Source organism: Pseudopipra pipra, chromosome 1, assembly GCF_036250125.1.
Source record: "Pseudopipra pipra isolate bDixPip1 chromosome 1, bDixPip1.hap1, whole genome shotgun sequence".
Taxonomy (NCBI): domain Eukaryota; kingdom Metazoa; phylum Chordata; class Aves; order Passeriformes; family Pipridae; genus Pseudopipra; species Pseudopipra pipra.
In genome coordinates this window covers 17,812,556-17,835,932 of record NC_087549.1, presented here as the reverse complement: position 1 = coordinate 17,835,932, position 23,377 = coordinate 17,812,556, and the positions used below count along the sequence as shown (strand labels likewise).

At 35.7% G+C, this 23,377-nt stretch overlaps 1 protein-coding gene across 4 annotated transcripts in view; it reads right to left on the bottom strand.

Annotated features, from left to right (window-relative positions):
- Positions 1–232: 232 nt before the first annotated feature.
- Positions 233–23,377, bottom strand: part of NUDCD1 (NudC domain containing 1) — a 39,335-nt gene continuing 16,190 nt past the window's right edge. For 3 of the 4 annotated variants that reach the window (XM_064646524.1, XM_064646536.1, XM_064646545.1), the window contains 8 exons: positions 21,740–21,925; positions 19,293–19,476; positions 14,867–15,052; positions 12,384–12,591; positions 10,245–10,389; positions 8,823–8,948; positions 6,568–6,727; positions 1,761–5,438 (listed from right to left, as the gene is read on the bottom strand). In XM_064646524.1, coding sequence (XP_064502594.1) covers positions 5,146–5,438; positions 6,568–6,727; positions 8,823–8,948; positions 10,245–10,389; positions 12,384–12,591; positions 14,867–15,052; positions 19,293–19,476; positions 21,740–21,925 — 1,488 coding nt within the window. In that variant the 3' untranslated portion in view covers positions 1,761–5,145. Of the gene's footprint in view, positions 1,663–1,760; positions 5,439–6,567; positions 6,728–8,822; positions 8,949–10,244; positions 10,390–12,383; positions 12,592–14,866; positions 15,053–19,292; positions 19,477–21,739; positions 21,926–23,377 lie in introns of those variants that run through there. The other variant, XR_010428535.1, reaches the window with a different exon arrangement.

Sequence of the window (23,377 nt, the reverse complement as noted above, 5' to 3'; positions counted from 1 at the left end):
TGAGCTGTTTAAGTTTGGGTATAATGAAATATTGAGATATATCATATTTAATCCTCAGCAGAAAGAAAACACCACAAGATTGATGTTTTCACATAAAGCAGTTCCTATGACATTGCAATATATTTATGTCAGACTTATAGGTGTTTGCATTTTGATGTGGGGCAACACACACAGGAAAACCTAAACAGTAAAAAAGATAAACCAAAACCATTGCAATGCAGATTCCAAGGGCCTTTGAACTAATAATCAGCATTTATTCACATTCAAGAACTTATTCCCAAGTGTAAATCCATGTTTTAGAATACAGCAAAGTATTTATACTTAAGCTTCACAACAGAGTCATGAACAGGTTAATAAAGAATCTGTGCTTTGCTGTCAGTAATGTTAAAAGATTCTCCTCTCTGGAAGTGTGTGCATATAGAGATGTAGATGAAAATACCAATGTACATACACACACAACTCTTCAGAATGTAATTAATAGATTAAGAAATGTATTAGTGGAATACACTAGTAGTTAGGGTCTATTCATCATAGCATAATGATGAATTATGTGACAGTCTAAAATGATTAATTTTTAAAAAATTTACGTTCCCCTGTTGTTCTTGACAATTCTTTGCAACTGCCAATTGATTTGTCAAATCATACTGAAATATAAAGGATATTTTGCCTAGAGCATTAGATTAGTAAAGATTACAACAAGTATTTTCCAGGTCTGCTTCTGAAATTGTTAATTATATCTATCATCATATTTTGATACTCAGCTACCACTTCATGATAAATATCTTTATGAAAAAAAAAGTAATTTTTTCAGGAGTAGCTTAAACCTTTTATAAAGCAAAAAAAAAATATTACTCCAGCAAATACTTCTCCAAGCAAAAGGGACTAAACTTTGAGTTTGAAATGCTTGCAATAGTCTTTGAGGTAGAAGAGCCAAGCATCAGCTAAGCCTTTTGGTCAAGATCAGTTATCTTTTGACCTTGCTGATCTTTATCCATAGCACAGATAAAAATGGGGAGGAGAAACAAATCCCACCAGATTTCCAGAAATGTGTTACAAATGGCACATAGGACTGGCAGCACAAATTTTTAAACCAAAATTAATGTGTGATTGACTGCAGGCTTCAAGTTCTTCTGGGCTGCATAATGAGAAGTGAAAACATAAATCGACAGAAGGCAAGGAAATGACAAAGTTCTAGTGGTGCATTATTGAAACAAAGTACAGAAAACTGAAATAAAATATAAGCTTCAACCTTATTTCTACTCTCACAGGGTCTACTGCTTCATTAATGAAGAGCCACTTTCTGACACAGGACATACACACAGATCAAATCCTTCTTCTTTACTTTCCTGCAAAAAAGGAAGTGCTGAGGTGGGGGAGAAGAAGGAAGGGCAGATCTCCCTCTTCCATCTAGAAGAGTTTGCCCAGAACATTTGGGTCTTGCACACAAAAGAAGACACAGGATAAGAGGTGCAATGTGCACTTTAAAACAAGAACACTTATCAAACCCCTCCAGTAACTACCTCTGTAAATTTGTATGTTGGCAGAAACAGAACATTAACAAGATTTCACAGAGATAAGTGAGGAGTGCAATAGTGCCACAGTCCTGCAGCAGACACCCTTTAGAACTTTGCCCTAACAGAAAGCTCCTTAACATAAGTCTTACTTTAATGATTTATTTCTATTTTTCTATTTTATTTCAGTAGCATAAGAAGGATACAGATTTGAAATAACATAAATCCTTTAAAATAATTAAAAAACCCTTTATTAATAACTTTTACATTTTTTCCATTTATTTAAAGTTGTAGAAGAATACATGATACATTTCAAACATGCAGCCAAGGAAAGCACTGAAAAAGAATACTAAAAGCAAATAATGCAAATCTGTAATAGCCAAATAATTTCTCAGAAATTCTGTAAACAGATTGTGATTGGGACCTCTCTGGAAGAACTGTCTCTTAAAATGTAAGATTTCAAGAAATAAAATCCTAGAAAAATTGAAGCACGATTCTCAGTTCTCAGAAGACCATTTATTTTAAAAATCCACATTCTATACTTTGTATAAGCCTACTCAGGATATGCTGAATAAATGAGCCTTAAATGTAAGTGAACGCAGAAATGGAAATACTGATAGTGAGTGCATCCCAGTGGCTTGCAGCCATTTAGTTAGTATTGAATGGTTTGGGTTGGAAGGGACCTTAAAGACCATCTAGTTCCAACCCCCCTGCCATGGGCAGGGATACCTTCCACTAAACCAGGTTGCTCAAAGCCCCACCAGCCTGGCCTTGAACAATTCAAGGGAGAAGGCAGCCACAGTTGCTCTGGACAACCTGTCCCAGTGTCTCATCATTCTCTAAAAGTAAGCATTTCTTCCAATCCTAATCTAAACCTACCCTCTTTCAGTTTAAAGCCATTCTTCCTTGTCCTATTACTACATGTCCCTGTCCAAAGTCCCTCCCCAACTCTCTTGCAGACCCCTTTAGGTACTATAACGTCTCCCCAGAGCTTTCTCTTCTCCAGGCTGAATAACCCCAAGTCCCACAGGTTGTCTTCATAGCAGAGGTGCTCCAGCTCTCTGATCATCTTCGTGTCCCTCCTCTGGACTTGTTCCGACAGGTCCACGTCTTCCTTATGTTGGGGAGCCCAGAGCTGAACACAGCACTCCAGGTGGGGTTTCACCAGGGCAGCTGGTTTCACATTTTCACCTGGTTTCACCAGGGCAGAATCACTTCCCTCGACCTGCTGGTCATGCTTCCTGTGATGCAGCCCAGGACGTTTGGCTTTCTGGTCTGTAAGCGCACATTGCCAGCTCATGTCCAGCCTCTCACCCACCAACACCCCCAAGTCCTTCTCTCCAGGCCTGCTCTCAATCCATTTCCTGCCCACCCTGCTTTTGTGCTTGGGATTGCCCTGTAACAGCATGCCAGGTTCCTCAAGATAACAAATCTTTTAAATAATAAAATATCCTTAAGTCTCATAGAAAGCAAAATAAGAGAGAGAGTATTTAATACATCCCTTTTGAGAACACCATGATTGCAAACAGATGAGTAACATGGAAAAAGAGATGTTCAGTTATTTCCAGAGTAAACAAGAACTCCCTTGAAATGGACACATATTTGGGCAGAATGTGAGTTTTAGTCATTACATATTGTAACATAGCCTCTGAAGAGGTAACCATTTTATTTGTTTCCACTGTTGCCTGAGACAGCAGAGAATGTTTCCAGATATCTACCTCACAGCAAGATGAATTTGACAAAGCTACAATTCTCATCTATATTGAAGCTTCCTGCAGTAGACACAAGGTGACAAAATCATGTTGCCTATGAATCCTTCACTCCTCCATTTCCCAAATATCATGTTCTTAACTCCCTGTTCACAATGATTAAATCTCAGGTTACTAAGTAATATTCATATACATGTAAAAACACTTTATGCTGCAAAGTAATAAGCTATATCAAATCTTTTCTACAGGACCTCTGCAGGAATTCTACCACCTTGTTTGACATTATTGCCCAACAATTAAAATTTAGATGCAAAACAGTCATGAAATGGTAATACGTTCACTGAGCCTTTTGAAAAAGCATTTCCAAGATAGTTTTAAAAGAGCAAGGAAAAACTTTTCAATATTAGATATACGACATAACCCTGCTGTAAGGAGAAGGAAAATCAGGTTCCTTGGAAAGTTTCTGCAAGGGTTTTTGCAAGGTACAAGTGTTTGCCTCCCTCTTAAATTCTCACTCATTATTTAATCAGTTCACCAATACAAGTCTGGAGAATTTACAGGAGAGTAAAAACAATCACAACTAAAGAAACACTTATTTTTCTCTCAATACTCTTAACAGAGTTCTGAAATGATATCAGAAGAGAGATGCAAACTAGAAGGCCACTTGTATTTGTGACTCTCTCAGTACTTTGGTACCACAGATAACAGCAGCATTCCTGCCAGTACACAATATATTAGGCATTCTTTGTTATGGAGTTTTAAGCAAACTATGAAAAAAACCCCAACCCAGGGTGGAGCTGTCACAACTGACCCTTTGGTTTAAATGTATTGACAATGCCAATTTAAAGAAAAAAAAAAAAACAAAACCAAAAATCTTCAGACACAACTATTGAACTCAACCACAGCTGTTTGTTAAACCAAAGCATCCTCACTGGTCTGAGTACTCTTACGTTGCAAATATACCACACCTGGACTTGAGCATCACAGACAAAATGGTTAAGTAATAACACAGCATTTACAGTGGGATCAGAGGCAGAAGTAGCACTTCTGAGTTTCCCATCCCAGGTTACAATACCAGTGCTTTTTACAACATTGGTGCTTTTTCTGTCAGCCATTTTCTCCTTGTAAATTAGTCACTTGAGATGAAGTACAAAGTCAAATGAAAATGGCACAACTGAGAGTATAACCAGACCTTAACTAATAGCATTCAATGTGTATTTGCCAGCTATACTTTGACTCTTACTTCGCTTCTGGAAAAAGCTACTAGAAGGTATTCTAGTGTCTCTTAAAATATGAACAGATTGCACTGCAAGCATAAGTAAGTCCCAAACCAATAATCTAAAATGTGCATATGCCATGAAATTGCTCCACTTAAGTACCTGTATAAGATACATAACACTGCATTAATTTCATTCACATTTTACTCAATACTACTGAATGTCAAAATATCAAAAGTTTTTGGTCAAGAGTATTTGAATTGGGGATTTTTTTTTTAATGATACATTCTACTTTGCACATCATACGCTTGTAACTCTTTATCTGACTACTTTTTTCATAGGTAAACAGTGGCATTTAAAAACAGAAGTGAATTCTCAAAATTCAGAATTATGGCAAACAAAGTCATTTGGAACAAACAATGCATAAATCTATTCACATGTGCAGTAGCAGCCTCTGTCAACTGCTTTGACAAAGCTGTTGACGCAGAAGACACTTTCCCATAGCTCTGAAAAAACTTATTTCAGTGGCAGCAAAGTCGAAAAACTTTGTCGCTATCTTACAGACATATTCTAATGAAAAAGTTTGATTCCCCTGTAAAACATCCCCTTTTTGAATTTCAGCAAATTGCACTGAACTTGTCAGATCATCTACCTATCCAGTTCTACAACAAATTGTTAACACAAACTACAGCAGAGCACACTGAATAATTAATTTCCAGAGTTCACCTTTATTAAAAACAAGGTTTTTGTTGTGAGAACAAATAATCTCTCATTTGTAGCTTGAAAGCCTAAGATAGGATCATTTGATTCCAGGGTTGCTACTAGCTGCTTAGCAACCTGTCCTACTTGTCTTCCTTCCTTCCTGTTGTAGAGAACTGTGGCCAGAGGTGTCGGCTGACGGTAGATGAAAACTCGGCGCAAGCACTCGCAAAGAGCAGCATAGGAGTAATCTGGAGCACAAGCCATGAACTTCTTGTCTTGCTTTGATGCTTGGACATAACCTGTGTAGCCCAAAACCAAGCAGAAGGGATAAGTAATATACTGGTTTTGAGAGCGCTTTAACTGCCTGATACAAAACCAAGCTTAACTTAAAAAATAATATGCAATTAGTAACAAAAAAAAAGAAGATATATGTTCTTATTACATAAGGCAACAGTTTCTGGAGGGATGCATTAACCATTTTAATGCCAATATGCAATTCTTCTGTACACCATCTTAACTGGTGTTTTTTATACATATGTATGTACAGCTAGATAAAAGCCCCACAAGGTCTTTCATTTTCTCAGCAGGATCATAAGGCACAGATATGGCCTATAAGGGCAATCTTGACCCAATATTAGCAGAATAACTCTTTTCTCTCCCTTTATCTCCCAGTGTGTAATTACATCTAAAAATTAAGATTTCTGAGCCTCTCTAATCTCGAACAGACACTTAAAACCTGTTTTCTATTTAAAACTGACTGAAAAAAATGAGTTACTTTTCAACACACTGTAATTTCCGTTAATATTCACTCAGAAGGAGAAAAATCTTCCTTTTTCTCTTTCATTACAGGACTCTATTAGCAATCAGACTTATTTCAGACTGATTTCTTTTCACACTTTTGTAAAGAGGCTTGAGACACAATCTTTGCCAAATGATCTACCATCTTTCTGAAAGGTTATTTGCTTCACTCCCATTGAACAATGCATGGCAATGGTTATGACATGGGACGAGACAGCAAAAATCTAGAGGTCTCTTATTAAAACATCTTACCTTAAGTTTACATATACCTAGACACATAATCAATTAACTGCAGCTATTTCCTGGATGTTTTCTGTGTGGGTGTTAATGTGGTGATTGTGCTTTTCAAGTCTCTAATTCAAGTTCACTTATCCAAGGAACTCTCCTTTTAACTGTGCAGTACTGTGCTTGCATCCTGTACATGGTCTGAAAAGGCTTATTTTCCTTCCAGAGCATAAACATTTTATTTCTATGCTCTCTTATGTCTAAAACTAAGCTACCACGCTGCTATCAACAAAGTTATAGTAACTTCCAATTCAGATTTAAGTAAGAGAAATATCAACAGAAGCCATACTAAAAGCATTCAGATAGAAAAGTTTCAGGTGTGTGACACAGAAGTTAATTTCCTACCTAAAGCATTAAAAGTTGCAATGTGTTCCCACATGTTCTCTGGTTGGTCAGAGTGAGGTTGCCAGAGAAGAGCATCAACATCGTGTCTCAGGCAGAAGCATGGCATTTCTCTGGGATTCACAACAACTGAGAAAAGATACTGGTTGCTTCCAAGATTAATCTGAAAACAAAACAAATATTGATTCAAAGCATAAAAAGCAGATTCTGTTACACATATGCTAAAGTCAGATGATCAACGTTTTCATGTCTGTTAGTTGACAAAATGTTTGAATACATTATGCTGCATCCCCACTGGTCAATAGCTCAATACATCACAGATACCTTACACATTTCAAACAGATGCAATTAAGTTCCTTGGGATAATATTTAGAGAAACATTACGTCTAGTATACAAGCAAATGGGAATGTGTTTTGTGCAGAAATGGTTTTCTAGGATAGAGGATCCTAACCTGCAACTTCTAATGTTAGGAAAAGGTTCTCTCTAAGTAATCATGTCTGGTTTTCTGCAATGCCAACAGGAAGGAAATACTGTCCCTCTGAGGTAAAAGCTGGTAAGCACTGAAACAAGGATTAGTCAGAATACTAAAACTAGAAAATGTCAACATTTTTAATTTAGTTACAATCAAATAATTACTAAATATCAGATTGGCACACTTGTCAATAAATATGTTTGTAGGAGTTGTGGGTGAAAAGCTGTACCAGCCACATTGTGAAAGAACAGGCCCCTGAAATGCTAACAAAAAAACCCCCAAACAACTTGAAAGAAGAACTAAATAAAAATGAAAATACATTTCTGTAAGCTGAAAAATATACTGAAATACTCATATTCCTACACACTCCAACAAGGACCAAAACCACAAGTTCACATAGATGAAGTTGAAACAAAAATTTCCTATCCACAGTAACTGTCCTTTGTCCATAATGCTTGACACACATTAACCTTTGAATTACTTTTATGCCACCCATTTTAGGAACTCTTTACAAACATTTTGTGGAGTTCAAACTTGCACCATAATATCTTGCTGCCCACTAGAAAGCAACCTTTCTTGATGCCATGATCTCATGTTTCTCCTGATCTGGGAAATGTCTCTGGGACACAAATTTCTTACCCTTCATAGTGAGAAGCAGTAGTTTAGGCTCAGTTATTTAGGACTGTATCCATGCTACAACAATGGTTGTTTTTCCTTTTATTCAGTTTGAACCTCTTATTTCTACTTATGCCTGATGTGTTTGGTGTATCACTAATAGCTAAAATCTCTTTGAAATGAGTTTCTGTAAAATATCCTCCTACCAATAACAGATTTTTTCTACAACAAATGTCTGTCTATCACACTGTATCCACAAAACAGACTATTTTCTTGGTGGAGCCATGTATCTGTACTACCAGAGAAAAAAAGACAAGAGATTAAAAAAAAAAATCAAGGAAGAAAAAAAAAACCCAAACAAAACACCAAGCTCTCTAAGATACAGACTTCAGACTTCTTCTCTAGCTTTTTCAGAGGAAACAGAAAATTATGAACTGAATCAAATCTTATCCTGTAACTATGATATGTTTGTACAAAACAGGTTATCCTACATGTACTTTGTGTGACACAGAGTAGTGATGGGGTGCAAAACCAATGTTTATTACAAGCTTAATAGAAACATCTTGGAAAAAAACCCAAACAACCACGAGACAATGAGTTGATCTGTAATGTTTTTGTAAGATTTTGCTGTTTCCCACTCTAGCCAGATGACCAGATCAGGTTCTAATTTTACCGTTAGTCAAGGTTGCTTACAGCCCAGATCAAGTCTATTATTAAAGTATTTTGCCTACAATCTGTTATTTTCAGTGTGATTGACAAAGAAGTATCATAAAGTGATCTATGCTCCACCTTCTTAGTAAAAAGGGTCCACTTTCTACCAGGCTATCTGAAAAATTATTAAGAAAATTGCAAACTAAGCCATCTAAAGAATATTATGCCACTGAAAAAGACCCTTTTCTTATAATTATTTTGACATAACTTTGCTTTTTCAAATGGCTGACTTGTGAAAGTATATATATTTTTAAATCAGAACAAAAGGAGCCTTGCTTTTAATATTAAAATGACACTGAAGGACACATCTGGGTGAACAATTTCTGTTGCTACTGTGATATGATGTTATGGAAGAAATTTATGTGTTTTCAAGAGTTTGAAATTTTTGTAATGATAATAGAATTCAACTTGCATATAAAAATGTTTTAAAGTATTTCTGTAGTAATTTGCAGTACTTACTATATGAGTAACTTTCAAGGTATCGCCATCAAATCTGCACAAGCTTGCGCCATCTTCAAGGAAAGCATCACATTCTTCTAATTCCTGAGCATTACAAGGTGGTTTTTCCTTTTCAGGGTTTGGATTCTGAAATAAAGACAGTGGACTACACTGAAAATCCAAACTACAGAAAAAAAAAGTATAAATCTCTTTACATAACAACAATAAAAAAAAAATCAATAGAACTGGAAGAATCATTTGCCTATCCATACATACTGAAAGATTAAGCTATTATGAAATTATTCAAAATTAATAGAACTGTTTCTGATGTGGAGGATAGCATGAGTGGTAGGTATAACAAAATCCATTTCAGTTTGAGGAAAGGCACATAAGCAACTAAAACATGGTCAATAAATTCCCTTCTCTAAGTAGCAAAAGTATACAACCCTGAAAACCTATATATATTTAGTAAATGTACACCAGTGTAAGCTTGTTTCAGCCCGTTATTGAAAATGCTATTAAAAAATGGATTAATTAATTTTGTGAGGAGCTCTCAATACATGCTTCCTTTTAGCTTTGCTAATAAAAATTTTAATTTATTTAAATATATTTAATGTTTTTAAATTAATGAAAACTACAATTAAAAAAAATCATCATTTTAACCTCAGTATGGGGTACAAAAGAAAAGATATTTCAAGTTCCCAAAGAATCTATAGTCAAAAGATATACTACAATATTTTACTCACAAATAGTAAGGGAGAGAGGAGAGAAATCAATTTGAAGTACTAAACAGAATTTACTAACACTTTTCAGCCTTATTTAAAAAAAGTAATAATCCAAAACTGATACATCAAGAACCACAAGGAATCACTTCAAAAATTTTAGATGAGATGCCATTTTCTAATTAAACCAAAGGGGAAGTATCAAGCAAACAGCAGTTAAAAATTACATTTTATTTTGTTTTAAGTAGACTTCCTGCATAACAATAATGCCAGAAAGTTCATGAGTCATGTTTTTGAACAGGTCATTTACGCTCACAGCATGTAGGTCAAATACAGTATCCCTAAAGTATTGCTAACCTATTGATAAACAAGAAACAGACAGCCTCCAAGATCAAATTAACTTCTTTAAAACAAACAGCCACATCCTAAATGGTGGGAACAAAGTTTATTTTCAATGTTAAATCAGGCTTCTGTTTGGTGCACAGACACTATCATGTAAGCTAAATTGAGTCTCATATGAAGATGATATTACTGTTGAAAATACATTCACAACTCTAGTCCCATTTGTTTGTTAACAGTTTCAATTAAAAATGAATGTAGTTAGGAGTCTGAATAGTAAACGAACTAATGAACCAGGTCAATGAACTGCAAATTAGGATACCAAGAAAAGACAACATGCAAATGTACAAGAATTTTGAATGCTTTATTTTCAACTCTTTACCATTACTTCAGAAGTCAGATGCATCAGGCTTTCAGCTATTTCGGAGCATTGGGAAGGGTCCATAATGAATTCCCCTCTTGTGTCACCAACTATTAGCTCTGGCCACCGGGATCCCTCATTTTTCTTAATTAGAGAAATTTCCAAACTAAAATGCAAAGAGAATACAAAGAGCAGCACATGAAAACACTATATCCATTTGTCAGATTAGTAAAAAAATCCTCTAGATTAGAGCACTTCTCTTCAAGTTGAATTAATAATGAAAATCACAGAAACTATTAGCATTCAAATTATAAAACAAACCATTCTAAGAAAAAATATTCTAAAGAAAAACAGACCAAGGATTGATTTCTAAAAGCCTAAGCACAAACCTCAGGGTTTTCAATGTAAATGCAGTTTCCCCTAAAGCAGACTCATTAAAATATTTCATATACAGCAGGAGATCACTTGTAAAGCAATTTTTTCAAATACTGCCAGACTTTTAGTACAGCAGTTTATTTGAAACATAAGTAGTGGTTCCTAGGGCTACTTAAGTGTGGACATCTAGGACAAAAATATTTGTTTTAATAGACTTCGGAAATACTACAACAGTTAATTATATAAACTATCTAAAATAATATCTCAGAAGAAGTAAGATTTCTGTAACGTAAAAAACCCCAACAGAATAATCATTTCTCAACAGAGAATAATCTTTAAATTATTAGGGATAACTAATTAACTAAACGCAAAATAAGACACTTAGCCCAATGCACCAACACAGCAATTCCATTTAAATGCTCTCTTAGACAAACACATAGATATAACCATAAAATTAAAGTTAGTTTTATTACACTCAGTTTTTAGATACACTTACAGGGTCTCCAGCAAAAACAGCTATAGTGTTTCTGACAGAAAAACTTTAAAGTTACTAACTACTGTATCATAGCAACAACTATTTGGTGAACTCTGAATCAGTTTCTGAAGCAATTTCATTGGTATTAGAAATAGCACACTTTTACAGAAGACATTTAGAGCAAGTTTTAGACTTTTAATCAACAGATTTATAGTGGCACTTCAGTATAAACGTTAAGAACTGAGTGCAACTAATTACACTGAAATATGGAATTACTATTTCTCATTAAAGTAAGCTTGAGATTCATGTAATATCACTCACTCAACTGAATAAAAAAATTGAGTTACTCAGCTGAATTATTTTTCAGCATGATACCTAATAACCAACAAACATGAAGTCATGAAGTTTAATATACAGTATTAGTATAATCTATATACAAACATATAATTCTTCTGGAGAATTACTGTTTTTTACATTTAACCTTTTGGGGACCTGATCTTGACACAAATGGTGGCCTTTGCTGTAGATAAACAGCTATCAAGTGTTAAGTGGATCAACTGGTGATGTACATGTTTCTCCTTGAGTTCATTATAAGAGTGTGACTATCTCCCTGAGTTAGCCTGACCAGCGTGGTGAGTGAATATATGGCTCGGTCCAGGCAGAGTGTGAAAACTAGACAACTCACAAAACAAAAATCTGACTGTTTTAGGGAGATCTGAATTATTTCCCCCCCCCATTATTTCATATTTTTATTTTAGAAAGAAAACTAAAATTTACTTCTCAAATAAAAGCATGAATATTTCTACTTATGGTCTACAGCATATTAGGTTCACACAGATTCATTTTCTATAATGTATATAATGTATAATTGATTAGGAAAGTATAAAAAGGAAATTATAAGTCAAATCTAAAGAATTTCTGTTACATTATTACTAAAAAGGCTTGTTTGTGGAAAGTTGAAGTAAAAAGAGAAATTATTAACACAAACAACGAGATACATTCAAGTTGACTTTGCTTACAAATCTATGTTGAACATTTTGGTGTTTGAGTGTTTTGGTTGGCTTTTTTTTTCCTGGCAAGTTTACTCCCTGTAAAAGGAGGGTGTGGTGGGGGATTACTTTACAATTAGATAAAAAAACAGTATTGTGAGACAGCATTGCAAAAGACAGTGAACTGTTTTCAGCAGAGGAAACAGATTCTTGCAAGAAGGGACATCGGGTGTAGCATTAAAAGAGCCCATTCCCAGAGAATACGGTATAAACTCTGAAATCAGTTCCTACCAACAGGAAAACTAAAATCATATACAATACCTTTTGTTCTCTCTAATTATCCAGGTGCAGCTTTCATGGTCCACAGACGTATAGAGTTTTCCTTCCATTAAAGGAGGCTGGTCTCTCAGCGTAACACATATGTTATCAGGAGAAAAATGCACTTTTATATCATCTTTAGTGATGTCTTGAGGCAGATGAACTGTTATGGTCACATCATCTTCGGTCTGCTGCCAGTAATAAAGAGGGTCTACAATTGGAAACATGCAGGAAAATACAAACTAGATTATAAGGATACAAGGATTACTGGATCCCACAGCATACAATGCTGGGACATATGAAATTTTGGGAAAGAGTGGAAATTAACTTTTACTCTGAACAATTTACACAAAATATATTCTGATCATAAAACGAAGAAACACTTTTTTAGCAATCAAGTTTGTCTGTGTCCTTCATTTGGAAAGTAATTTATATTCATGTCTACACTCAAATATGCTGGTAGAGTTATACAATGGACATTAACTATTACTCTTAAGTTTACTGTAGCATGACAAAATTGAGAGCCAAAATGTACTTAAATACACTGAAACATTAATGATTAATAATCTGGTTGAAGAGACATCGGGTACAGTGGTACTTCTAAGCTACTGAATGTTCAGAAGTATATGCCATTCAGAGATGTGAACATGTTTTCTTACATATTTTGCCAGAGGTTATGCTGACTATTCAACAGAAATGATTTTGGAAGACCAAGTAGTCTTAATCTGCCTCAGCTAATGGAGATGAAATAAAACTGCCTGTCCAGAAGTAGTGATTGACTTTTTCTACTTGGTCTAAAATCTGTCTGATATCTTTCTTTACTATTAAACTACTAGAAGTGGCCTTTTAAGGGAAATGTTTATACAAAAGGAAGGCTATGGCAACATGATTGGGTAGTGCACAGTTGGTCACAGAAAATACAAATACAGATGAATACATTTTCTAAAGAGCAATCTTGTATGAGTGACCTTTCTATTTGGAGAAAAAGTACAGTACTGGCTCCCTTTGGAAGCTCTCAAGTTGTCACAACATGATGTGAGGTTTAATTGATTTAAGCTTCATATCAGTAACTGTGACACTGGAAGGACTCTTGCTCTGTTGCCCACTGCCACGAGTTTCCTGTTTGCAATGGATCAGTCACAGGTGCTACAATTATACTTCCCAGAAGCTACTAGTATCTGAGACATGACAGCCTTCAGAATTCTGAACATTGACACAGATTGTATCTGATATTAAAAGTCTTTTATGCCTGCAATTTTATATAACCATGCAACTAAAATTAGAGCCTACCTTAGGTCTAGCAAAAGACAAATTCTCTCTTAGAGAGGTATTAGACTTTTCTCTAAACTAGGAGTTCAGGTTGTAGTACTTTCTTTACCATTAGATTTTTGTGCCACGGGAAGTTTTCTAAAGGTATTGATGCAAAGAGTATTTCACACATTACAGATTTCTGGGTAACACTCTATGTGCACAAACATGCATGAAATGAGCTATGTTAAGAGCCATATAATACTCTTTACTGTGTTTTTTTATTCATATTTAGCCCACAACTCAAGCCCTTAAAATCCTTAAAGCACTGAACTAGCTAATGCAGGTGACACCTGCATAGATATTGCATTATGGTGCTCAATCCACTGAAGAACTTCTTTGCCTCAAATTTATATGTACAGACTATTCTTAATACAATTATGCGTACAACATTATGGTTATCTCAATTTGCAATGTCAACACATTCCAGAAATTTGATCTTTTTGTACTGTGTTCCAAGTTAGGACTTGTTCATGAACAAATGCTTCATATTCAAAAGCAAAAATAAAACCTGAAATAATACTATGTAACTACATACAACATAAGTCATACTTAAGAATAAACAACTTTATTAATAGGTTTTTAGATATTTAGTTTTATTTTGATTGCAAAGAAAATAAAGTATGAATGCCTTTTGTTGAAATTATTATTTTTTTCTGAACCACTTTCCCACTGGAGGAAAGATAATCTTTTACAGGATTCTCATTCTTTGAAAAGGAAAAGGTTTTTTAAAATTATTACTTAAATTTTAGGCAGGAGTGAATTACATATCAAAAAGCTTTCTTAGGAACAACAATTTGAGGGGGTCAATGCCCTCCTCCCATCTAGGAAGATTGGCTTCCTAATTTGAGTACTTCAGCCAGATGCATAAATTTAGGTGTTACCAATCCAATTACTATCAAATACTTAGTATCGTTCTGTTTCCAAAATAGCCTCTTTCTTAAGACAGAAAAATTGTGTCTCCTATCCAAAAAAGCACCTCATATAGGTTTAAGCAAAAAACAAACAAACAGAAGAAGTAGCCAATCTGTCTAGAAGACAGATACTAAAACAAACATTTATAGCTAGAGCTTCCAAACAAATGCTAAACTGACAAGATATTTTCTAAGCCAAAGAAGAGAGCAGCCTACATACCTTGCCAAAGAAGAGAGCAGCCTACATACTTACATAAGTCTTACCTTTCTTTTCATTTAGTATTTTTGTATCATCATTTTCTTCTAATTTGTCACTTTCACTTTCCATAAATTTGAATGGTTTGTGGGAAACAATCATTAGACCATCTCCACTTTGCTCTATTGCTGCATAATGGGGGACTGATTTTCCTTGTAAAACTCTCCTTTTAATGATTTCATATTTATGAACACCTATAAAAAAAAAAAGTGGTAATATTTTTCTGGAAGACAAATTATCTGAGAAACACATCACGCTCAAAAACACTATGCAAATCTACTGCTTAAATCACCGGACCGTATTTTAAAAGAAAATTTCTATTTCCCAATAAGTTTGTTAAATATTGGATTATTCTAAGATTGCCTTTTTTATTTATGATGTCTTTGTTGATCAGAGCTAGCCCAGCACAGTCTCTGTACAAACAAGTTTTCCAAATAATTTTCAAGCTGCTGCCAAAACCTGAGAAGCAATGAAATAGCTAGTGATAATATTTTACTCATAATGGAAAATGCCCATATTCCTTAACTCTTTTAAGGCACTGCTCTCTAAGAGGGAGGTCCCAGATGTCAGCTACTGGCATCAAAGACCACATCACTCCCCACTGTGCTCTGAAACACATGGGTACTCCTGACTCCAAACACCAGTAAAGTCACAGGTTCTAGCACGTTTGTTCTTTTTCCATCAGAATCTTACTGCCCACAATCTTCACGAACAACTTGATAAAATGGTCACAGGTGATAAAATCATCCCCAGGAATTGTTTAGTTTTTCACATTTCTGCTTCATCTCTTCATTAAAAGAAATCACTGTACTTGTAGTTACGACTTTACTTGCAAGAAATTGGGAAATCATTAGATTTCTCGATCAGCAGATACATTAGACAAGATCAGAGATTATGATGGTAAAAATCCTCTATGTCCCCCTAGCTCTCCAAAATGGGTTCCTGTTTGACCTCAATGTTAAACGTAGAGAAACATCAAAGTCATAGGAGAACACAGATAATTATCACAGAATTACAGAATAGGCTGAGTTGGAGGGGACCCACAAGGATAATCAAATCCAACTCTTAGCCCTACACAGGACCATCCATCCCCAAGAATCACACCATATGCCTGAGAGTATCATCCAGATGCTTCTTGCACTCTGTCAGGCTTGGTGCTGTGACCACTTCCCTGAGGAGCCTGTTCCAGCTTCCAGCCACCCTCTGGGTGAAGAACCTTTTTCTAATACTGAACCTTAACCTCCTCTGACACAACTTTAGGCCATTCCCTCAGGTACTGTCAATGGTCACCACAGAGAAGAGATCAGTGTCTGCCCCTCTTCTTCACAAAGAAGTTCTAGACTGAGGTCTCCTCTCAGTCTCCTCCAGGCTGAACAGACCAAGTGACCTCAGCCCTTCCTCAGCCTGCTTCCCGTCAAGGCCTTTCACCATCTTCGTTGCTCTCCTTTGGACGCTGATGGATAACCCAGGTATAATTTAAATCCTCTCAATTGGTTACCTTCTTTGCTAAGCAAGAAGTGAATTAAAGGTTAGTAACTGGACTATAATGTAACTCCAGTACTTAATGGCGTTAATTAAAGCACCACTCTTTTTCTTAGAAGCTTTGGTTGGACTGCAGGGAGAGCAGCATTAATTGAAGAGATTCAACCATTCTAATTAGAGACAGAGTAAGACATTCATATAATTAAAAGACTCCAAGCAAGAGGGTAACATGCTTTATAACATTAAAAAATTACTTTGGCTTAGATATATAATCAAAAGGAGCATGTTTTTGCTGCAGTGGGCGGTTAGCCACTCTGTGAATAAGCTGTTTTAACTGACAGAATCTAATCATGCACTGAAACATAACAAATTAGTTTGTACGTCTCTCCTACAGCATTTGCTCACTGGTTAAAAGGCATTAAAATATCACAACTTACCGTTGTGTGACAAAACCTTTGTAGAGTATTTTTAATCAAACATCAGAACTTCAAAAAGTTTTAAGTAAGTCTTTATGATCTTTCTGGTAAGTTTATACTGAATGATTTTTCTTGTAGAGGAGGTCAGAAGAAAGCTAATGCCATATTTTCTTAGCCTGATAAAGCAGCAAGGTGGCTCTTCATTTCAAGCTTTTACAGTGAGGATTCCTAAAACATTGGTTAGCTGAAGAAAATAACAAAGTTTGAAAGGGTATACCTTTGTTACAGTCCTCTGAGGTTCTACACAAGATGTGAACAGACCTAACCACTCCCTCCATTCTGATTTATTTTCATACTTCCATTTTTTTTTGTTCTTAGGTAATACAATAGTGGTGGGTGTGATTACTGTGTCTGGCCAAGCAGACATGGCAGAGACTCTCACAGTTTTTAGTGTCAAGAGACATAACTATGTTTTAAGGCTTTGCTTTGATGAATCACAGATTTTGGCAATTTGAGAAATGGCTTGTTGATTAACTACTTACTCTTACTACAATATGATTTGATAAACTGCACCCACAGGCAAAGTTTCAAGAAAAGTTAAGCATAGCAATTGACTACGGATGAAAGAGGATGAAAAGAATTGTAATTCCTCAAAACAGTTTTGTCTTTGAGACTGGTTCATACATCAGTCTGATTTTTGAGTTGTTTATTTAAATTAACTCAAAACTTACTTTTCAGTTTGCTTTGAATCTTGTTATTTACATCTCTACTGACAATAATCTCAAAAATTTTGTCTGTTTTTTGGAAATGCTGGAAAACTGGCAAAACTTTCTGAAAGATTTTTATATCCACGTCTATGGATTCCATGACTATTTGTCATAAGTTATAAAAACCACATTGTTAAAAAGAATTTGTTCATGAAAATGTACAGTATTAGACAACATAATAAAAATTTGTGTTACTGCTTTCACTAAGCAACAGTCTTAGTTTAGACTGACCATGTTACTGATTTAGTTTGCCTTCTAAGTTATAACCAGTAATGTTCAGAGGTTTCTTTTTCTTGTTGAGCTGGTCACAAAAGCATAAGGCAGTCAGTCTCATGTGGCTTTCTGTCTCTCTGAGATATACTGGCATCACCCAAGATTTCAATAGCAGAAAACATATATAAAGTCACTGAGGGCAACACAGCTGATGAAAGGGCTGGAAGGAATATCCTATGAAGAGTGGGTGAGGACTTCAGGCTTGTCTAGTTCACAGAAAATGAGGCTGAGGGGCCACCTCATTGCTCTCTACAGCCTTCCTAAGGAGCAAGAGTGGAGAGCTCTTCTTCCTGGTATCCAGTGACAGGACATGTGGGAATGGTTCAAAGCTGCACCAGATGAAGTTCAGACTGGGCATTAGGAAGCACTTCTTTAATGAGAGGGTGTTTAAACACTGCAATAGGCTCCCTAGAGAGGTAGTTGAAGCCCCAAGTCTGTCTGTTGATGCCCCAAGAGGCATTTGAACAATGCCCTTGACAACATGCTTTAACTTTTGATCATCTGTGAATTGGTCAGGCAGTTGGACTAGATGATTGTTGTAGGTCACTTCCAACTGAAATATTCTATTCTATTCTATTCTATTCCTACAATATATGTAGGAGATTGAGTAACATTTGACTATTAAGACCACAGGATGCAATCAACTGCTTTAGTTCAAGTGTTTAAAGATCTTGTTTCTATCAGTATCAAAATTATACTTCTTGGAAGATAATGAGCAAGACCATATCACAGTCTTGCCAAGAAGGTATATTAATTTAATCCATGCATCTTTCAATCAGATAGTGAAGCATGGGGTCTTGCATCCTTTATGTAAATCATGATATTAATGTATCTATATATGGTCATATTGAACACGAAAAGTACCATTTGCCAAACTTTATTAGGATAATATATTAATAGGTATTAATACACTAACTAATACGTTTTTAATGTGTAGTTCTCAAATTAACGTAATAACTTCATACTTTTATTGCAGGAAAACCTAGAATATGCAGCATTTATTTTTTTATGTTACAGCTGTTATATTTATCTCATACTAATTCCAATCCCACTATGGCGTTAATTGGAAGCTACAAAAACACCAAGAAAATCCATAACCAAAGACATATATCCAGCTGTACAACATTTTGAAAAGTAAAACAGAGATTAGTTAGGAATAGTTTTGTATAAGCTCGATTTTACAAGACCAAGCTAAAACAAAATTTCATTTCATAACATCAAAGTAAAGTTCTATGTTGTTTTTTAATTATCTTCACCACACATACATAAAACTTTACTTCTTCCTGCTTTCCAAATGTCTATCAGAATTTAGGCCTACAACCAATAGCTTGATCCCAAAATGTAAGAAAAAATTACCTATGTAAAATCTAAATTGAACTTTTGGGGAAAAGAAATATCAGCAGCTGTGGAAAAGCAACTTCTAAGACAAAAAATAAAAGCACAATTTTTATTTTTTTAAACATTAATCACCAGTAATATAAACGTAAAACACTTACCCTCTTTGCTTATCTCTGCAATCGTAACCCATTCCAAGGTAACATGAAATCCACTTCCTTTTGTGTCCAATTCATCTTTTTCTACCCTAAGCAGCAGCACAGCTAGTGAATTTGTATCAGATTTTACAAATGAAACACTGTGTGCTATAATAAATGGACTCCCTAGTTCTTCATTAAACATAATCTAGAAGACAAAAATGTAGAAAAAAGTCAGACAGTTAAACCTGGAAGCCCTGATCTTTCACAGGAAGCAGTGAAAGGTTTCAGTGAATATCAAATTAGTAGCATTTTGCCTCCCACAAACCTCTCTGCCAATATGAATCCATGAATGTCACACATTTCTGGCTCCTCCTTCTGTGACTGTCAAAATACTATTTTCAAATTTTTTTAGTTATTATTGTTTATATTATACAATCATTATAAGGGTATATTAAGCAAAGCACAAAGATCCCCAAACCCATCTGCATTTTGGCTGTTTACTACCACATATGTGGAGGTACAACTGATCCATATGGATCCTGAGCACAACAGGATCCATAAACACTGTCTATCAACTGGGGAAACAGTATCACACTCAAGATGAAAATGGAGGCATTTCCCCAAGGCCCTCACTGCTTCTCTAGACACCCCAACATTCTGAAAATCTTTGTAGACCTTGACATGTGCAAACATGAAGATAAAAAGGTCCAGTGCATCACTGCCAGTGTTTATTCATCAAAAATAATGGGAGGAGGAGTCTCTTTATTTGGCTACTATCTTTTGCAAAGAGATTCCATTTTCCTTATTTATGAAGTACTATGAAGGAGAGTAAAAAAGAAAAACCTATAATGAAATTAAGAAGCTGGGGTTAGAATTCTTTTAATTTTTATTTATATATACAGATAGGAAAAGTCTATCCAATATCTGATAGGCCAAGTAGATAAGTATTACTGCCATATTGAAAGGCTAATAAGCACCACTGTGAACATGAAATAATTAAACACAGAAGGACTCCACATTTTGTAGCACAAGATATTTAGCATTTGGTACATATAACAGGAAGTTTTAATTCTAGAAACTATGTATTTCAGCTTTTCTCAAAAAAGTATCCATTCAGAAAAACCACTGGGTACTCTACATACTCAGGAAATCAATTTAAACGATGACAGAATCTCAACATATAAAGCTCATGTTTTTGTTACACTGACAACTCCAATGTAACTTGTAACTCCAACGTATCAGCATTCTCATACAGAACAGAATAAAAACCTGTTGGTATTTATTACCAAGCATCCAAAGAACAGGATGACCAATTTCCTTTACTGAACTCTCAAAAAGTGTAGGGAAAGGAGCTAATCCATCATCCTGAACTCTTCCTTCACTATATACACCTATATTTCTGCCAATAGTAGAACATCCTTGATTACTTAGGAAACTTCCCCCTAATTAAGAAAACAGATGCAAAGTGCAGGCACTTCATAACAGATTTGTCTTTCATGAACAAAGAGGAGTGCACCACTGAACAGGAGATTCACAGTTTCAGGTAGGAATGTAACTTATATTTGTTGTGTCCAAGGAGGATAACTAATACCATTATTAATGTAGAGATTACTTTGATATGGATACAAAAAAATGCTACTTATCAAGACTCCTTAAAAGAATTAATTATATAAATAATTTAATCACAAGAAACATAAAATTCAGCATAAGAAACATACAATCAACAATTTTAAATAAAAATTTGAAGCACCAATTATTTTCCAGAGCTAAGTACACATTATGAAGAACGAGCCCTACAAGAGAGGTGGAAATAATATTGCTTAAACACTATACCTACTTTTAAAGTAACCCTCAGGGTTACTTATCAAAGCTTCTAATCGGCACTTTTGTTCAAGTTTTATTCTAGTCTTTGTGGATGTATTTTTAAAATGGGGCAAATTAAATGGTGAGTATTTCAAGCACAATTACATCCACTGAGAAAAACATCATGCAGACCAGAAACCTCGTAACTTAAAAACGAACGCAGTTTTTAGCTTGGTTGAGAATAATTTCAAATTTAAAAAAAAAATATATTATTCCACAGGCCAATGGAAAGACTAAACAATAAGAGGTGAAAAGTGGGGGGAGAATCCCAGACAGACACATATGAATGGAGAAAGGAAAGGAGAAATGTTTTTCAGAAAAAGTTTAGCTAGATAAGCACCTAACCACCTTTTAGAAACACTCACTTTTACTTAGATTCCTCTTTAGTCAAAAGGTCGTTCCCTTTCAAAAACTTGAATTTCAGGCATTTTGTTTATAAAGAAATCATTTAGTAATTTAGAACACATTTATGTATCAGTGATACAGAGTTATGATTTAAAGCTTAATTCTTCAGACATTACATACATGCAATTCTCATAAGAAATGTGACAATAAGAATTACTTGGTAGACATACAACTCCTAAATATGTTATTGCAGGACTCACCTCCCACTTTTCAGATGCATTGTTTCCACGTTTGCCTGATTTAATTAAATACAGTCTTCCTGTACCATCAGAAAGGGTCACCTGTGTGGGGGATGAGAAGTGTATCGAGGCACAGAGGCGATTATCACACGCAGTCAAGTCTGAAGGCAGCCTGAAAACTTCTCTTGGTTTTTGTAGAGCAGTGTCCTATAAACAAACAGTCATGAACTAAGAGTTGGTGAGGTATTTATTAGTTTCAGTTAATATTACAAACTAAGAATAACAAAATCTCAGTAGCAACGTACCAGGTTCTTTGTGCCATTAAGCATTTTTAGAAAGAAGTGGCTAGCAAGGGTAATTCCCACACATGTGGAAAAGGTGGTGGAATTTCAATAAATTGGTTTCTGTGAGCGTTCCCTAATTGATATTTCAGCACTCTTTTTTTTTCTTTCTATTTTACAGCATTAATTATATTTTGCATTAAATCAAGGCTTTTCATTTCTTCTCCCCTAGCATTCCCATATAATTAATCACTTACCTCATATAATTCTAGTCCCAGTAAAAATGTGGAGACTTAAAAATAAATTAACTTGGGGAAGAGTGGTTGGAAAGCAGCCCAGTGGAAAAAGACATGGGGGTGCTGGTCTACAGCTGCTGAACATAAGCCAGCAGTGTGCTCAGGTGGCCAAGAAGGCCAATGACATCCTGACCTGTATCAGAAATAGTGTGGCCAGTAGGACCAGGGCAGTGATTGTCTCCCTGTACTCAGCACAGGCGAGGCTGCGTCTCAAATCCTGTGTTCAGTTTTGGGCCCCTCACTACAAGAAACAAGTCTGAAGTGCTGGACCACATTCAGCAAAGAACAACAGAGCTGGTGAAGGTTCTGGAGCACAAGTCTTACGAGGAGCAGCTGAAGGAGGTGGGGGTGTTTAGTCTAGAGAAAAGGGGGTGTCATGGTTTGAGATAGTCCCCAAATCCAATTCCCTAGTTCCATCCCATCTGGCTGTCCTGGTCCAACTTCAGGACGCCTTTGAGCTTCTCAGCTCCTCTCTCTCCAGTGCTGCTGTACTCCAAGGCTCCTCTAAAATAGGAGTCCATGTCCCTCTTCTCCAAGAGGGGTCTCAAGGGAGTTTTGGGGAATCTGGTACAGTCTCTTACCCCAAACCATGACAGGGGGCTTAGGGGAGACCCTATTGGTCTCTACAACTACCTGAAAGGATGCTGTAGCCAGGTGCGAGTCAGTCTTTTCTCCCAAGTAATAAGTGACAGGACAAGAGGAAGTGGCCTCAAGTTGTGCCAGCAGAGGTTTAGATTGAGTATTAGGAAAAACTTCCTCACCAAAAGGGTTGTCAAGCATTGGAACAGGCTGCCCAGGGAAGTTCGTGGAGTCACCATCCCTGGAGGCATTTAAAAGACGTGTGGATGTGGCACTTAGGGACATGCTTTAGTGGTGGAGTTGGCAGTGCTTGGTGATTCGTTGGACTCTATACTAAAGGTGATTTTCAACCCAAACAATTCTATGATTCTACTACTCATCAGGATAACTTTATTTAGCATTCTCTTGCAGTGGCACACTGCAATCTTTCTTAAGCAAAACTACTGATAGTTGTTGAGCATGTATAAACAGACACTATAGTGAACAAACTGCACAGATGATGT